Source organism: Sinohyriopsis cumingii, chromosome 2 (assembly GCF_028554795.1).
Source record: "Sinohyriopsis cumingii isolate HCF-2022 chromosome 2, ASM2855479v2, whole genome shotgun sequence".
Taxonomy (NCBI): Eukaryota; Metazoa; Mollusca; class Bivalvia; order Unionida; family Unionidae; genus Sinohyriopsis; species Sinohyriopsis cumingii.
This window is the reverse complement of record NC_142962.1, coordinates 33,638,825-33,654,914: the sequence shown is the minus strand read 5'-3', so window position 1 is coordinate 33,654,914 and position 16,090 is coordinate 33,638,825. Positions and strand designations below refer to the sequence as shown.

Sequence of the window (16,090 nt, the reverse complement as noted above, 5' to 3'; positions counted from 1 at the left end):
AATTGGTGGCTTTTATACTGAACCAACACTGCCACCAACCCCTACATTTTACATTCATTTTTTTTTACAGCAAAGAGCTATTTTGAATATTTTCCTGTGACAAGGAAGCCGAAAGAATCAGCATGTGCCTTATGCATGAATAAAGTTCACTATTACTATAACAAATCTGCATACTTTTCATTACCCCTCAACATCTAGATTTTTATATATTTACCTCTCTAGCAGACACACGTAAATAAGTGAGCCAAGTCGGCTGCTTATTTGTAGCCCTAGTAACGCATTTGATCTCTAATGCTCGTCTGTGACAGGCAGTCACCAATAAGCCAACCTATTTCCTAGCCTGACTCAAAGTAAATCTAAACCACGTAACAGATTTAGCTTCTGTGTGACTTTATAAATGCTAGGCTTGTGATAATTAGGTTCATGCCTTCTACCTTAAAGATTAGGTGTCAAAATACGAAACTATCCAGTGAGACCTGATAGGAGAAACATCTGGAGATCTTCCGATTGAGTGTTAGTACAAAATAACATTTCCGTTTCCGTTTTCACAAAATGACAAATTTCTGTTTTCATCTATTTACAATATTTCTTTGATGTTTCTTATGCTGGAATGCAATTGCATGAAATGAGATGTGCAATCATTTGTCTAAACATGTATTTAAATAGTCTTTTCACGGTTAACGAACGACAGTAGTGAGTGAAAAGTGTTATGACGTGGAAATAGGACCTCACAAAATTTGACAAACTCCGAAGGATTTCTCCATCTTCCGTTTAAAACCATCCTCAGATCCTGTATTCAATAATAATGTCTTGTCAATTGCTTCCACTTAGTCATTTCAGCAATATTGACTCTGTTAGAGATTTTTTGTTTCCATCATTGAAAGTCTCACCCCAGCAACAGGAGTTAGTCAAGAAAAGTGAAGGTAGGTTAAGAGTAGACCAACCAATACTCGGCCTCTTTATGTATCCAAGCCAGACAAATTATTTGAAGTCTGAGATACATTACATAATAAGAAATATTACCTCAGTGGAGCTATTTTACCGACTGCAAGCAATAATATAACAACTCAACAGTCAGTTACACAGTGCTGCAATCATAATTATTTTCCTTCTAAAATGTCTGTTTAAAAAAAATAGTGTTAAAATATAGATGCATAATGGCTGGCCAGTACATGCTTAAGCTGTTCCCCTTCTCCCACTGTATATCGATATAATATACTCTATGCTTACATGCAGCATTAAAATATTAGGGTTAAAATAATGGTTGCCCAATATATCCCTAAGAGACAATTTACATGCATACTGACTTTAAATATACAATGACAAGAATGGACTATACAAAATATACTAAGCACACACATTCAATAGAAAATCCATCCATAACCACGTGTAAGCAACACAAACCAACCTTTAGGCAAACAGTATCCACAAGCATATGTACAACATTTAGGGCAATCAGATAGCTACAAGCATATTGAACAATCAGATAGTTACAAGCATATGGGGCAATCAGCTACAAGCATATGGGGCAAACAGGTTGCTACAAGTGTCTGGGGCAATTAGATAGCTACAGTATATGGGGCAATCAGATAGCTACAAGCACATGGGGCGATCAGATAGCTACAAGCATATGGGTTAGTTGTTACAAGCATATGGGGCAGTCAGATAGCTACAAGCATATGGGGCAGTCAGATAGCTACAAGCATATGGGGCAATTAGATTGTTACAAGCATATTGGGCAATCAGATAGCTACAAGCATATGGGGCAGTCAGAAAACTACAAGCATATGGGGCAATCAGATAGCTACAAGGATATGGGGCAATCAGATCCCTACAAGCATTATGAAAAATTAAAATCTAAGATGGTAAGCATTCAGCCAAGTACTGTTATATGAAGCAGTTACACTGCAAGCTCCCAGTCCAGGTCTTTAATAGGGATTTTAAACTAAGATCTGAGGATGTTTGTAAATTATATGAGAGAGAATTCCGTAATTCTGCTGCTGCATGCCTAAAATATTGTGGCCCTTACCTTGATGTTCTTACATTTGGGATCTCCAATGTTTACATACCTAGAAAAAGTAAGAAGAATTTTTATAAAAAAAACCGGATCACTTATGTATGCTGGACATTTCTTGTTGAAAATTTTGACTCCTTAAAGTTAAAGTGCCTTGTTTAAAATTTTGAATAATTAAAGTGCCATGCCCTTCATCCATCAGATGTATAGAGCTGATAAATTTGCCAAATCCTAGACTGGTCAGAACCAGTAATTTCAGATAAATAAATAAAAAAGGTGGAGAAGAACTTGTTGTTAAAGGTTTGAGTTGGACTAGGTAAAACAAGCTTTGATGATTGTTATATGGGTTGTCAAGGCAGCCTTATGCATGGGCAGATCTGAGTCTGTGTAATTTGTTAGGAGTAATCATTAGAACAAACAACATTGACCCTGATCTGCGGGCATATTATGCTATGATTAGATTATGATTTTTTTCTTCTTCAATTTGACTTGATTTAAAAGTGAGTATATATAGTACTTTCATTTATATCCTTATGCTTTTTATTACAGTTAACAATGATGCTGGATGGGATGAGAGCTGGGGTGATAACTGGGACGAGGACATGAAACAGGATGATGAAAGTGGCAATGTCAATGAGGGGAACAATGATGAGAATGATGAAACAAGGAACAAATGGCTTCAGGACTGTCACCTCTCCCTTTCCCCAGCCAATGATCTGATGACTGTGGCTTATTTAGACAAAATGGTCATCCTTGCCAGTAGGTGGACCATACATTTTTAAGAATGTTAATTGGAAATAAAACAATGTTGTCTTATGCTCCTCTATGACATTGGTGGGGCATTTGTGTTACCCTTGTCTGTCCATACATATGACCATTGTTCTCTCCATCACACCTTAAAGACTGGTGGGGGCCTTTGTTTACCATGTACTGATTTCTTGCTCAAATGCATTATCCAATCATAATACATTAGGAGAACACATTGGGATCCAGGATTCATACTGGACTTGAATTTTGGATGGAGTGACTTCTTTCCATGCCTGAATAGGGTAAAGGGGTGAGAAAATAAGGAGAAAGGAGAAGTGATTGCAGAGTATAGGACTTGAAATTATGTTTTTCACTGGCCATAAGGATTGCCATAATAGCATCTTTACTGATCCTGCCTAAATTTCACTGATCCACACACTTTTCTTCTTGAAGAGAAAGTATTGCTTAAAATCATAGTTAAATGAAATATTTATAATGAGAAATAAAGGACACAGTTCAAATAAGAAAGCCAGATCTAATACACACACACTATAATATATACAGTAAAACCTGTTATGAGAGACCGCCCCTTCTGTCAACAAAAAGTCTCTCAAGACAGGTCATCTCTCATAGCAGATTTGTACAAAAAGACCAGTTTCCAAGGTCGAGTTTCAGAACAATTTCAAGAAAAAATAACCACAATCACTGTACTTATATTCTATTCTTTATTAATAGTTCTTGCTAAAATATTGTATGCAATCATCTACAAACAAAATTATATAGCAATAAAGATATATTTCTATCATTAAACATGAAATCACATTTACATTTGAAGATCACATATTTTAGCAGATGAAATTATTTCTGAATTACTTGTTTATAATGGCCTAAATTTGTTTTACCAATGTTTAAACCGCTTTTTTGCGAGTGGTCTGCTCTTTTTCACTTCTTTCAGTTACAATAAATATTTTCTCCAGCCTTAAAATTTGTCTCTTTTTAGTTGAGTTTCATGTTCTAGGTGTTAAATTATTAGTGCTCAATTGTAATATTTAACATAAAGACAGTTTTGACTGGGCTGTGGGAAAATATGAATTTTTTTACATGTGCATTGCATATCTAACAGTTAATAAAATAAAAAGAAACAATTATCTCACCCAGAAACAGAACTATTTACTCAGAGACAAAAGTCAATGGCTTCATTCAAAGATGACATACAGGGATTAACTCTATTAGCAAAGTGTGTAACCCGGTCACACCAACTTGACTAGATGACAACTTTGTGATTGGGATGTAATCACTTAACCTTTGGGGGAAATACAACAAACATCACAAGTCTTGAACACTATCAATCGAATCCCACAAATGATTCTCTCTTGCTGGTTTATTAGACAATGACCTTATTCACCCCCGGCAATATGAATGAACTCTATAGACAAACAATATGCGTGACAACTACGTCAATGTTGGCACTACAACAGAAATTTGTGACATGTAGATTAGCCTGGTTTATGGACTTTAGCATCTATCACAGGTAGAAACAATCCTTTTTTTATAAATATTCCTTTTATGTTTTTGATCAGAATAATCATTATTAATCAAGCAGTCATTGTAACAATTGATTGCATATAGGTCAGTGGTGTCTGTCTGTCTCTCCTTGTGATACGGTTGTTGATAGGGATACCAGGTCCTACAATAAGGCCAGGAAGCAGGCTAAGTGTGGGAATAATTAGTCTGGTTCCCTGCTTTTTATACTCCCTGCATTGCTCACCCCTATACGAATAGCGGAGAACAATGCAGGGAACATACAAAGCAGGGAACCAGACTAAGAAATAATCTACATATACTTTAGTCTGGTTTATGACAGAAACTATAAAACACTATAGGCATAGCTAAAAAAAATTCAGATATCGGTAGCCATCCTATTTTTTTAATAAAAAATTTAAAATTTATAACGGTAGGAGTGGTTGTTTTGATTGGAATTAAAGGTCAGTGGAGTTTATCCTTGTTTTTGCGATGCAGTTGTTCATAACAGTGTCGAAATGCATATTTTGCTAAGACATCACGGTCACTGGTCGCGTTCAGCAGGTGGTCACTCATAACAGGTTGTTTATATAATAAAATCGATCTGTGCATTACAATTGTGGTTGGAAATGACAGGTGGTCACTCATAACAGAAGTTGCTCATAACAGTTTTTACTGTATATATAGAATATATGTAAAGTGTGTATGCTGTATCAATGATATACCATGAGCTGTATACATTTTTCATTAAAAGGAAAGAGTCTTGCTGAGTTTCCTTTTAATGAAAAATATATGCAATGAGTATCAGTGATACACCACTTGTTGTATAAATTGATAAATACAGTACATAAATCCTAAGGAAAGTGCAGATGTATCAGTGATATACCACTAGTTGTATAAACTGATAAACACTAGATAAATCCCAAGGAAATAACACACATATCATTATGACGAACCATATTCTTGCAGGTTACTTGGTGTAATTTCTATTTCAAGGTTTTAATCCAGCCCAGATTCCATTTCTCTCTCACTCTTCATTTCTGCCTCTGTCTGTGTGGGTTCAAGTCCAAGGCTCGGCTAGCGTGGGTACGTGGGAAAGCCTGCCAATAGCTTCTTGTGGGTCGCTGGTCCTTCCCTGGGTTTTCCAGGATTCTTCCTCCACCAGTTATACTGGCCGCCATGTATAGCCTATCTTGTGCTGAAAAATGGCGTTAAACCCTAGAACAACAACAACAACAACTCTTCATTTCTGCGTAGTTTGTCCGTTATGCTTGAGAATGGAGGGGGAACTGAAAGCAGAAATTATTGCAATGAAAATGTGTACCATATTAAATTCATTTAGAAAATGGCGATTATTAATACTTTTTATTCTTATTGTCATATGTCACTAATGATTATTGTGTGGAAATTGATCATTGATCTAGAACCAGCTGCACACTGTCATGAGAATGTTTACATATGCGTATTATTGCATCATGGGTGGATCACAATTTGATATACCAATAGTATTGGTGTATCAAATTGCTTTATACCAACACTTTAAATGCCATGTTATTTTATTTCTTTCATTTCTTAGTTTGCTACCACTTCTATCTGTTCTGTTCTCACTTTTCGCTATTCAGTCCAAAAGGAGAAGTCACTTCTCCCTTAAATTCAAAACTAGCTTGACCGCTGGTAAGATTTGAGAACAACAATGAAGATTTAATTTGATCTGACTAAATGCATCGTCATGACAACATTGACGTACTCTTTAGTTCAGAGCTACATCATATTGGTGCACTTTTGTATTTCTTTTAATACTCCATGGGGAATGTGCACAGCATCACATAATTTTGTTTGGGTCATATATCAGGCATTCATATTCATTTTGCTGAGATGAGCTACTTTTTCATTGTCTTCTTGTGATAATATATATGATCTTTCTTAACACCATTGAATCTCTTGGAGTTTTGGAGATGTCTGCTGCTTACCTTGCAAGAACTGGCACATATTTCCTGTTGTCACATCACAATGCAGTGAATGTTTGTGAACAACTGATTAAAAAGAAAATCTGCATTATTCACTTAGTCTTCCAACATGACCTTTTTCCAGTTGGCATTGTTAACCCAAGAATAAATTACAGTGTGTACAAATGAAAGACACGGTGATAAAATAAATTGTCAAAATAAACATCGATGTGAGGGATTAAACACAAAGTCTTGTTTTTTTCCCCTCTCAAGTCCTTTAATTAATGTAGCTTGAAGGTTTGTTAGCTATATTTATAGTCTGTACCAGAGGGTGACATGCTAAGATAATTCTTTTATTTTCTGAGAACAAGAAGGCCTTAATCATAAAAAATATGTATCATAAATGTGAAAACAAATAAGTTTTATATTTGACTGTATAATCTTGCACTCTTGTAATGCTTATTTTTTTAACCTCTTGTTAATTCTCATTTGTTTGTGCTTTCATTTCTTTATTAATTTTCATTCTTTTGTATTTCTCTGTCTGTTTTTCTGCTCCTGTGTCTGTTGATCCATTTGTATAGTCTTTTTTTCAGTTTATGTTAATTTAAAGGAACACTGCTGAAATCATAAATTTAATTACTTAGATTATTAATCACAGTCTTAATTATAATCAGAAAAAAAGTAAAAATTATTAGTAAATCATTAAGAATTTTTTTTGGAAAAATATACCCAGGAAACTAGATAATCTCAGGCTGTTGTTTTTAAAAGTAATTTTGAATAAATGCTCCACACCCCTTCTCCCTCTTTCCTCAGGAAAAACAATGTTTATCCTTGTTCTTAAAATAAGAATCGCTTTTTCACAAGTAAAGATTATACTTTTTTTGAGGTAGTCAAGAATTTTTTGATAGCCACAAAACAGCATGACAAAGTAATTTATTTATTTTGCTTTAAAATAATTAACATAACATTCATTGTTTCCAATGGAGATTAATATACTTTTGCAATCGATGTCACTTTACAGATAATGTGTCTCTTCAAACTTTCCTAGCAAGTGTGTATTACATAAAGTATAAGTTACATGACTTTTCATATTGTGTATTAGCATTAGTGAAATAAATGAATTCACTATTCTGAGTTGACGGTATTGATACATTGTATTGTATATACTTTGCTCCAAGTTGACAGTATTGATACATTGTATTGTATATACTTTGACTGCTTCAAGTTGACAATATTGATACATTGTATTGTATGTACCTTGACTGCTCCAAGTTGATAGCATTGATACATTATATTTAATATTTTTTCAGATAAATATGATCCTGAGATCAAGCACAAAGAGTATGAGACAAACTTTTCTACAGTATGGGAAGGAAGTGTGAAACAGGAAGAAAGGTTTAACAACTTTTCTCTTCTTTATTATACATGTATATGCATTTTTTATAAGTCTGAGTTTAAGTATTGTCATTAAAAGAAAGAAAAAAAACAAAGTTAAAATTTAATGCTTCAGAAATATTTGTATTTGAACATATTCTAACATTTGAGGTTGAAATCTCTGGATACAATTTGCAAGTCCTATTGAAGAAACTTTTATGACCAGGTGTCGAAAATTTAATCATTCTACAGGGAATGTCAGATGAAAATTGAAGCTGATCAACATGACTGAGAGAGCTGAGTGATGTTGGTTATAGCATACTGTTGATTTAGTCCTCCATGGCCACGTATTAGACTGGATTGTGTATAGACCTGACAATGATGTTTTAAGATCCACTACTGTCTCCTTTGAACTTGCATCAGACCATCTATGCATCATATGCCACCTTGATCTTTTTGTCCTTGAACCACCACCTCTTTACACTTCAAAATGTAACATCAGCTCAATTAACAGAATTCAGCTAATCAACGACATTAGTTCATTCCTGGCAAATGTACAAAATCCTGCATCTGAACAACTTAACAGTAGCCTGCATTCAATGCTTGATAAGCATGCCCTTTATAACCTTGAGTCACGTCTCAGTGAAGAAATGTGCACCATGGTACAACAGCATAAGCAACAAGCTGCGTGCTGACAAGAGGGAATGCTGTAAGGCAGAGAGATAGTGTCTGTCATCTGGAATGACAGTACATAAACAGATTTATGAAGCTACACAAAAGAATATTACAAATATAGTTCATGCAGCAAAATCCACCTACTTCAGTAGAAATATCACTGAGAGTTCCAGCTGCAAACAGCTATTCCGTATCACAGAGAAACTATCCGTGAGGAAAAATCTACACCATTTCAAACCACAGTCTCCCCAGACAGACTACCAGATCAGTTTGCTAATTTCTTCCATGACAAAGTGAAAACCATTAGATATCAACAACCTGATACCATCATACAACTTGACCCATTCTCACCTAACAGCCATGATACAGAATTTCCATTCACAACCTTTCAGTCAGTCAGTGTATATGGATTTTCTACAAATAGACCTAAAGAAGTGTGCCCCTAAGTCATGTAAACTTGATCCAGTTCCTAAATCACTACTATCTGAGTGTTTTGACTGACATAATAAATACTTCTCTTCTAGTATTTTTCCAGCACTTATTTTAACTGCTATTTTAAAAGCCATTTTTGAAAAGGCCAACACATGACCCCAGCAGCTTGAAAAACTATTGCCCTATTATAAACTTCTGATTCATGTCAAAAGTTTTAGAAAATGTAGTTCTTTCTCAAATATCACTTTAATTTACATAATCTCTTCATCAATTTCCAGTCAGCTTATCATACTGTCACAGCACTGAAGCTGTCCTCCTAAAAGTTACATTTTATACAATTGACCATGATATCTTGCTTCACCGTCTGGGCATGGTTTTGGCATACACAGTACTGCTTTATTATGGTTCAAGTCATACCTAACGGAAAGAAACCAGATTCTTTAAGTAAATGGTAAACATTCCAGCCCAGATAATCTCTGTTATGGTGTCCTGCAGGGTTTTGTTCTGGGACCAGTTCTCTTTATTCTTTACACACAGCCCTTATCAAATGTTATAAATCACCATCCTGTATCCGACCATTTGTATGCTGATGACACTAAACTGTAAAAATCTAGCTGTCCAAATGAAGTTTCTTCAGCCATCTAAAGCAGAGAAGTGCATCTCTGATGTTAAATCATGGATGAGGTGTAATAATCTACAAATGAACGATGATAAAACTGAAGCCATGCTAGTTGCCTCACAAAGAATTTCTCAAGCACAACATTATTAGAATCAAGTAATATCAGTGATTTTCCTTTCCAGTTTAGACAATCACTGAAGTATAGGTGTTATTCTTGATAGTTCTCTCATTGCACTTGTTTGAGCCTAAACACATAACACATAACCTAAACATTTATAGAGCAGCATACCTGGAACTGAGACTCATCAGCACAGTATTCTTTCTGGTCTGCCACTGTGTTGACGGTAGAAACTTCAAAAGGTCCAAAACACTGCTAGTATCATTCTTTGAGCACCAAGAACTGATCATACCACCCCACTTCTTTACAAACTTCACTGGCTACCTGTGCACAGTAGAGTCAATTACAAAATCTCTTCTGTCTGTTACATTTCATTGACTGCTTCTGCTCTGAAATACCTATCTGATCTCACCCATGTGCATACTCCTCTAGAAGCCTGCACGCATCATCTGACTCTCATATATTGTAGTATTCCCAAGGTTAAAACTAAGTCCCAAGGACAATGTTCATTTGCATAACAGGGCCCAGCTACTTGGAATGAACTGCCTCTGGACACAAAGAGACATTTTTCACAGGCAAGAGTGCTCTCAAGACACATCTTTTTCGCCAGCAAGATTTTTTTTTACATTCATCCATTTGTCATTATTTTTAGATTGAAACAATGTTTTAAACTCATTATGCTTTTAGTTTTTTTTGTATCAATCCCTTTGTATTTATAGTGTTTGTGAGATATTTACATGTGTTTATGTTGTTGGTATGCAAATTGTTCATATGCCCCTATGTGCTAACTTGATATTGTGAAGTGCTTAGAACTTTTTTAAAAGATTAAGTGCTCTATAAGTTGACATTATTATTATTAGTAGTATTATTAGTATTATTTACTCATGTACAAGTTTAATCCAACTGCAAACTGCACAGACCCAGATCTGCCATCACATAATGCACTGACAGGGCAGAGTCTATCCAGATTGTTAGGAGTAATCGGTTGAACTAATAACAGATCTTCCAGCACATTACTCAATTATTTGAGTTGGACTTGACTTAAAAGTGAGCAAATATGGTACTCAGTCAGATTTCATATGTACAGACATGGGCTCATTTGGTTTATTGCTTGAAGTAATGGTGTTACTAATTCACCCAATGCAGTGTGTATGATATAAAAAGGACATAACAGATGATAGGAATTTGCTTGTGGGTAAGTTTTGAAACCATTTTGATGATTGATAATATTTTAGTGAATGGTTGTCAACATGGTCAACATTTATCAGTGTTCTTCACCTTTATCATTACAGAGCTTTTTAGTTACACAAATCACTTGAACTAGAATTGATCAGGATTTTTTTATATTTTTAGAGAGATGGTCACTGCTGTCCTGTGTTTGCCTTTAGCTTCACAGAAAAGGTAAAATATAGTTTCTACCTCTCATATCTGCACATATCTCTTTGCTTATGTGTATATTTAATTGTTCTTTTTTGTGTGTCCTTGTCTTGTGCAGAATCAGTTTCTAATGTTTTCTGGAATAAAAACTAGTTACATTTTTTGGTACATATTTGTTTTTCAAAACCATCTAGCCAGCACAATAAATAATGCTGCTTGATAGTATTTCACATACTAATCTAGTTTATACAGCAAACCAGTAGTGCATTTTTCAATATATATTTAGTGCACCTGTGCAGAAGTGCAGGAAATCTTGTGTCAAAATTGCCTCCAGCATAGGCATTAACAAAAGTACACATTTGTTAACATTTCATTGTCTCAGACCTTATTGCTTTTATGGTCATGAAATTTATAGGTGCATATATTGCAAAGAGTAATAAACCACTTTATCAAAGGTAGACCACTGTGATGTGTTTATCACACTCCAGTGATCATGTTTACTTTCATGTTTAGGTCACTTGTTGGAACACGGTTTTTTGTACACTCATGAAAATACTTGCATCCTCAGGAGTAATAAACCATTATACCAAAAGTAGGTCACTGTGATCTTTTCATACACCAGGAATAATGTTCACTTTTAATGTTCAGGTCAGTTTCTGGGACACTGTTGCCTCTAGTCATGAAAATAGTAATGTGCATGCATTCTGATGAGTACTAACTGCCATATCAGAAGTAGGTAGCTATGACTGAATTTTTATGCTCCCATGAACACTTTTATGTTTAGGTTAGTTTATGGGATACCTTTGCTTGTACTGTCTTGAAGAAAAAAATGTGTTTGTATCCTAATGATATAAAAAAATTGGTCAACATGACCTACCTTCCCTACTCTAATAATAACAAAAGTTAGGTTACCATGATGTAATTTTAAGGCTTCAGTGACATTATACACTTCTTATGTTTATGTGAGTTTCTTTGCCACTGTCACTTGAAACTTGATATATACATGAGGAGAATGAAACAGTGATATAAAAAGTAGATCAATGTGAACTACTTTTTTAGATTTCATTGATTCTATACACTTCTGATAATTAAGTGAGTTGCCCTTGACCCTGTTGCATGTATAACAGGGACTGTGCTAATTAGATAGTAAGATAAATGGGCTTGTAGATGTTCCTGTGGTTAGCTTAGTTGGTAGAGTGTCTGACTCATGATCCAAGGGTTATGGGTTCAAAATTTACCCATGCCATCCATGGTTGGTTGCCTTAGTGTGTCCTTGGGAAAGGCACTAGTTCCCATGTCCACTGTATGATGTAGCCAATAATGTGTTTGAAAGGGCTGTTAAAAGCATAAAAAAGTCCTGTCAGACATGGGTCTGATGGCAAGAGTTTAGTCCAGGGTAGGTGTAATTTTTCAAAATCTGGAACTCTGAATTTCATTTGCAAGTTAGATGTGCTTTGTTTTCTTTTAATTTTTTTCATTCAGATCAGGATGTTCTCTTTATAGCATGTTTCTGTCATGATTTTTGACAAGGCTTAGTTCAGATTAGTTATTAGCAAAAACACCAATGAATCTACTATCATACAAGACATACCTTTCAATAAGTTTAACATCAGCATGCAAGGTGAGTGAATTACATGGCCTTTCAGTGGATCCAGCTACCTAAAATTCAGACTGGATTCTTCTGCTGTCCTAATGATGCTTTTTATTGAAGAATAGGCTGCTATCAGCAGGCAGTCAGAGAGTCATTATATGCTATGTCTCTGAGAGAAAGGCTGAGAAAAGTGACCATGCAAGAATCGGTCCATTTGATCAGGGAATGTATTCAGAGGAGAATGAGAATTTTTTAAAAATTGTTTCTACAAGAATACTTTACCCAATCATATTATGACAAAACCCACCAAGCCTTTGTAAAGTGAGCATCCTGTTTGCTGTATTGCTCAGCTTAAAACTGGTGCCACCAAGAGAGATTCAAGGCAAGGTAATTGGTAAGAGATTCTTCCCTTTGTCTATATATATTTCTGGAAGGTATGATTCAGGAGGTTGTGAGTTTATTTTCCTGAAGTTATTTTGATTGGGTATGTATTCTTAGAGATGCATAATTTACAAAACCATTTGCTTTCCTTGAAATGAACATCAATGGAAACAAAGATGCTGGCCAGTTTATGGAGATGGCCAGTATATATTATTATCAGAACAGTTTGTTTGGGTACAGAATATGTGACCAGTTGTAGATGAGACCAGGTTTCAGAGAGGTTGATTTAGTGAAATTTCACTATATACAATCAGTAATCACTTTGCATGTTGTGTTTCAGAAGTACACATGGTGGCCCAGACTGGACATGTGTGATAGTGGGTTTCTCCACAGGGTACATCAGAATGTACACAGAGGTATTTTAAATACATAGTAAATTAATATTTTATGGTCTGGATCATATTCATCTTACTTGTTCCATGGGGTGTACATCCTTCTATCTCATCCTTCTATCACATCCTTCAATCACATCAGATTATTTGCAAAAGAAAATATGGAAAATTAAGACTAATCTGAAGGCTGTCTAAGGTTTCGTTTTTCTAAGCCGTGATTGGAAATTTTACTCTTGATCCAGTTCATATACCAGTTTTCAGGGATATAGACAAGGATTTGCTGTGAGTTATTTGGGATAAACATTGGACGCATGATTTTTCGATGAAAAAAATGGCTCAGTTGGGCAAAACATTTTCTGAAGTAAATTCAGTTGCTATTATGTGGATTTCCACTTAATTGTCCCAATGCATTACAAATAAAAATGGGAATTTATGTGATTTCACATGTCAGGATGTTGATAGAGAACCTTGGGGTATGATTTGGGGCATTTATGTAGATGAGTACAGTGGTTGTAAAATTCTAAAGCGGACCCTGAGGGTGTGGTTAGGGGTATAGTGTTGTTTGACATAAATTCTGAAGTAATATGAGATTAACAAGCATGAGAATTGATGTGTCTGAGTGATCATTGACCCAAGCATCTATAAATATTAGATTAGAGTCTAAATGGGATCCCTTGGTCATATGTCATGTAACAATATATATATATATATATATACTTAATTTCATCATAACTTGGAATCTATTGAGATCCCAACCATATAACTATATACATTTACTGGACATGAAATGACAAATTCAGGATGCTGGATTTATTCTTATCCCCAGGTCTTTGAGCCTGGTGGCACATGTTTGGATGTGGCTGGTGGGAAAAAGCAGAAGAGTTTTAGGGTTGTATTTTATAAACACTTTTGTTTTGAAATATTTTATATTGGAACAGTTACTGTTTGCAGTGGGATTGGATCTAAATTTTGGCCCCTGATGACCTTTAGAAAAATATCTAAAGGAGATTTAAAAGTTCCTTATTTACGATGAAATTTATTGAAGACACATGATATATAGCAGATTTCTATTTGATAATAAAGTAAGGCACACAGTAGAGTTGGCTAATTGTTTTGACTTAATGCATTTAAGAATTAAGTAATGTTTGTGAGTTTACATTTGATTTTGTCACCTGATAATTTTGACATCATAGTGAATACTTATTATTGAATGTAATGAATGTTAAATAATAAGGATTAAGGTCATTTCTTTAAACTACCTGTCTGAAAAGCAACTGGGTCAGATGTTAGGCACCTCGCATAAGAGAAATGCCTTATAAGTAGACAAAGTTTAGCAGCTGACTCAGTTTTCTCTCTTCTTTACCAGAAAGAATTGCTAAATGTATATTTTTTCAACAGATAATTATCATTTTGCAAATTGCCAAATTCGTAAGTGACAGGCTGTCCCATCTCATGAAAGAATGTTTCTTGAATAGTGTTGTCTTGGAATCCATGACTGAAGCCTCAGATTTCTTTTTTGACCAAAGCAAAGTGTATAGTTTTATTTCTTATCAACTACTAGAACAATCAGGCATTTACCCATGTTCTGATCCAGATAAGTAATTCTCCATATTGTAATACATGCAGCAGAGTACAACTAGTACACAAATGCCTTTTGTCAGGGTTATATACTGTAATTTAGGGTTGAGTACATATCTAATGTGACCCCAGGGAGCTTCAGTTAAACAAAAATTGTATTCACTTTGGCATATTTTCCAAGCTTAAGACTGACTGATATAAGGAAATGGCACCCATTAAAAAAGCAAGAAATGTCTTGCTGATGTAAGAATTTAGTTCAAGATGAAATTAAATTAACCTTTGTAATGCAAATTATTTTTATTTTTTTGTTAGTTTCATGAAACTGATGATCAGCTACTATTTGAGAGAGAAATTTAACATCAAAATGTATTCACTTTTCAGACAGGTGCTCTCTTATTGTCACAGCAACTTCATGCAGAACCAGTACAAAAAATGAAGTGCAATACCTATCAGCCGCCAAGGTTTCTTGGGATTTCTGAACAGGTAAGCAGACTGTGAATCATTCATTTTTTATGGCTTGTAGGTATGAAGCATTCTTTGTCAATCACAGGAATCATGTACAAATCTTTCACTGTCAATCACAGGAATTTGATATGAAACTTTCACAATCAATCACTGGAATTTATTATGATTCTTTCACAGCAAATCATGAATATTTAGTATGAATCTTTGTAAATCACAGGAATTTATTATGAATCTTTCACCTTCAATCACAGAAATTTAGTATGAATCTTTCACTGTCAATCACAGGAATTTAGGTATGAATCTGTCACTGTCAATTATATGGTTTTAAAAAGCAAATTAAGTTTTTAGTAAATTATGATTTTTCAATAATACTTACCCAGCCATATTGACATTAGGAAATAAACTTGACTATCTGCTGAACCAGCAAATACAAAACAAGACAAAAATCCCATATTTTACAGTTATATAACTTATTTAGGAAGGTTGTTCCATTAAAACAATGTACTTTTTCAGCCAAATACATTCCATAATCATATTGATATTAGGAGAATAGGCAACAGGAGGAGGAAATGAATGAGCAACCTACCATTATCATGACCACCCAATATTGGAAGAAGGGCAGGATTCCCTATGTGAACAAAGAAATATGGGCAGTTCCAGCAAAAGCTCAACCAGCTTCAGATATTGTCTCTGCAAAATTAGATCATCTAGACAAGAGCTTGAGACTGTACATGCCAGCCATTGGCATCTGTTATATCTTGGATGTTTAGATACGAGGCCTGCAGAGATTGCTCTATGGTTGCATTAATAAAGTGCTCAAGCAGCATAAACAATTAACATTACTTTCATTCTCTCTGCAG

The 16,090-nt window shown here is 34.8% G+C and overlaps 1 protein-coding gene across 1 annotated transcript in view; it reads left to right on the top strand.

Moving 5' to 3' along the window:
* The first annotated feature begins 543 nt into the window (after positions 1–543).
* Positions 544–16,090, top strand: part of LOC149804596 (rab3 GTPase-activating protein non-catalytic subunit-like) — a 127,998-nt gene continuing 112,451 nt past the window's right edge. The window contains exons 1-6 of the mRNA XM_089942055.1: positions 544–923; positions 2,564–2,773; positions 7,539–7,623; positions 10,800–10,847; positions 13,136–13,211; positions 15,147–15,248. Of these exons, the coding sequence (XP_089798181.1) occupies positions 806–923; positions 2,564–2,773; positions 7,539–7,623; positions 10,800–10,847; positions 13,136–13,211; positions 15,147–15,248 (639 nt within the window). The 5' untranslated portion in view covers positions 544–805. The remainder of the gene's footprint in view (positions 924–2,563; positions 2,774–7,538; positions 7,624–10,799; positions 10,848–13,135; positions 13,212–15,146; positions 15,249–16,090) is intronic.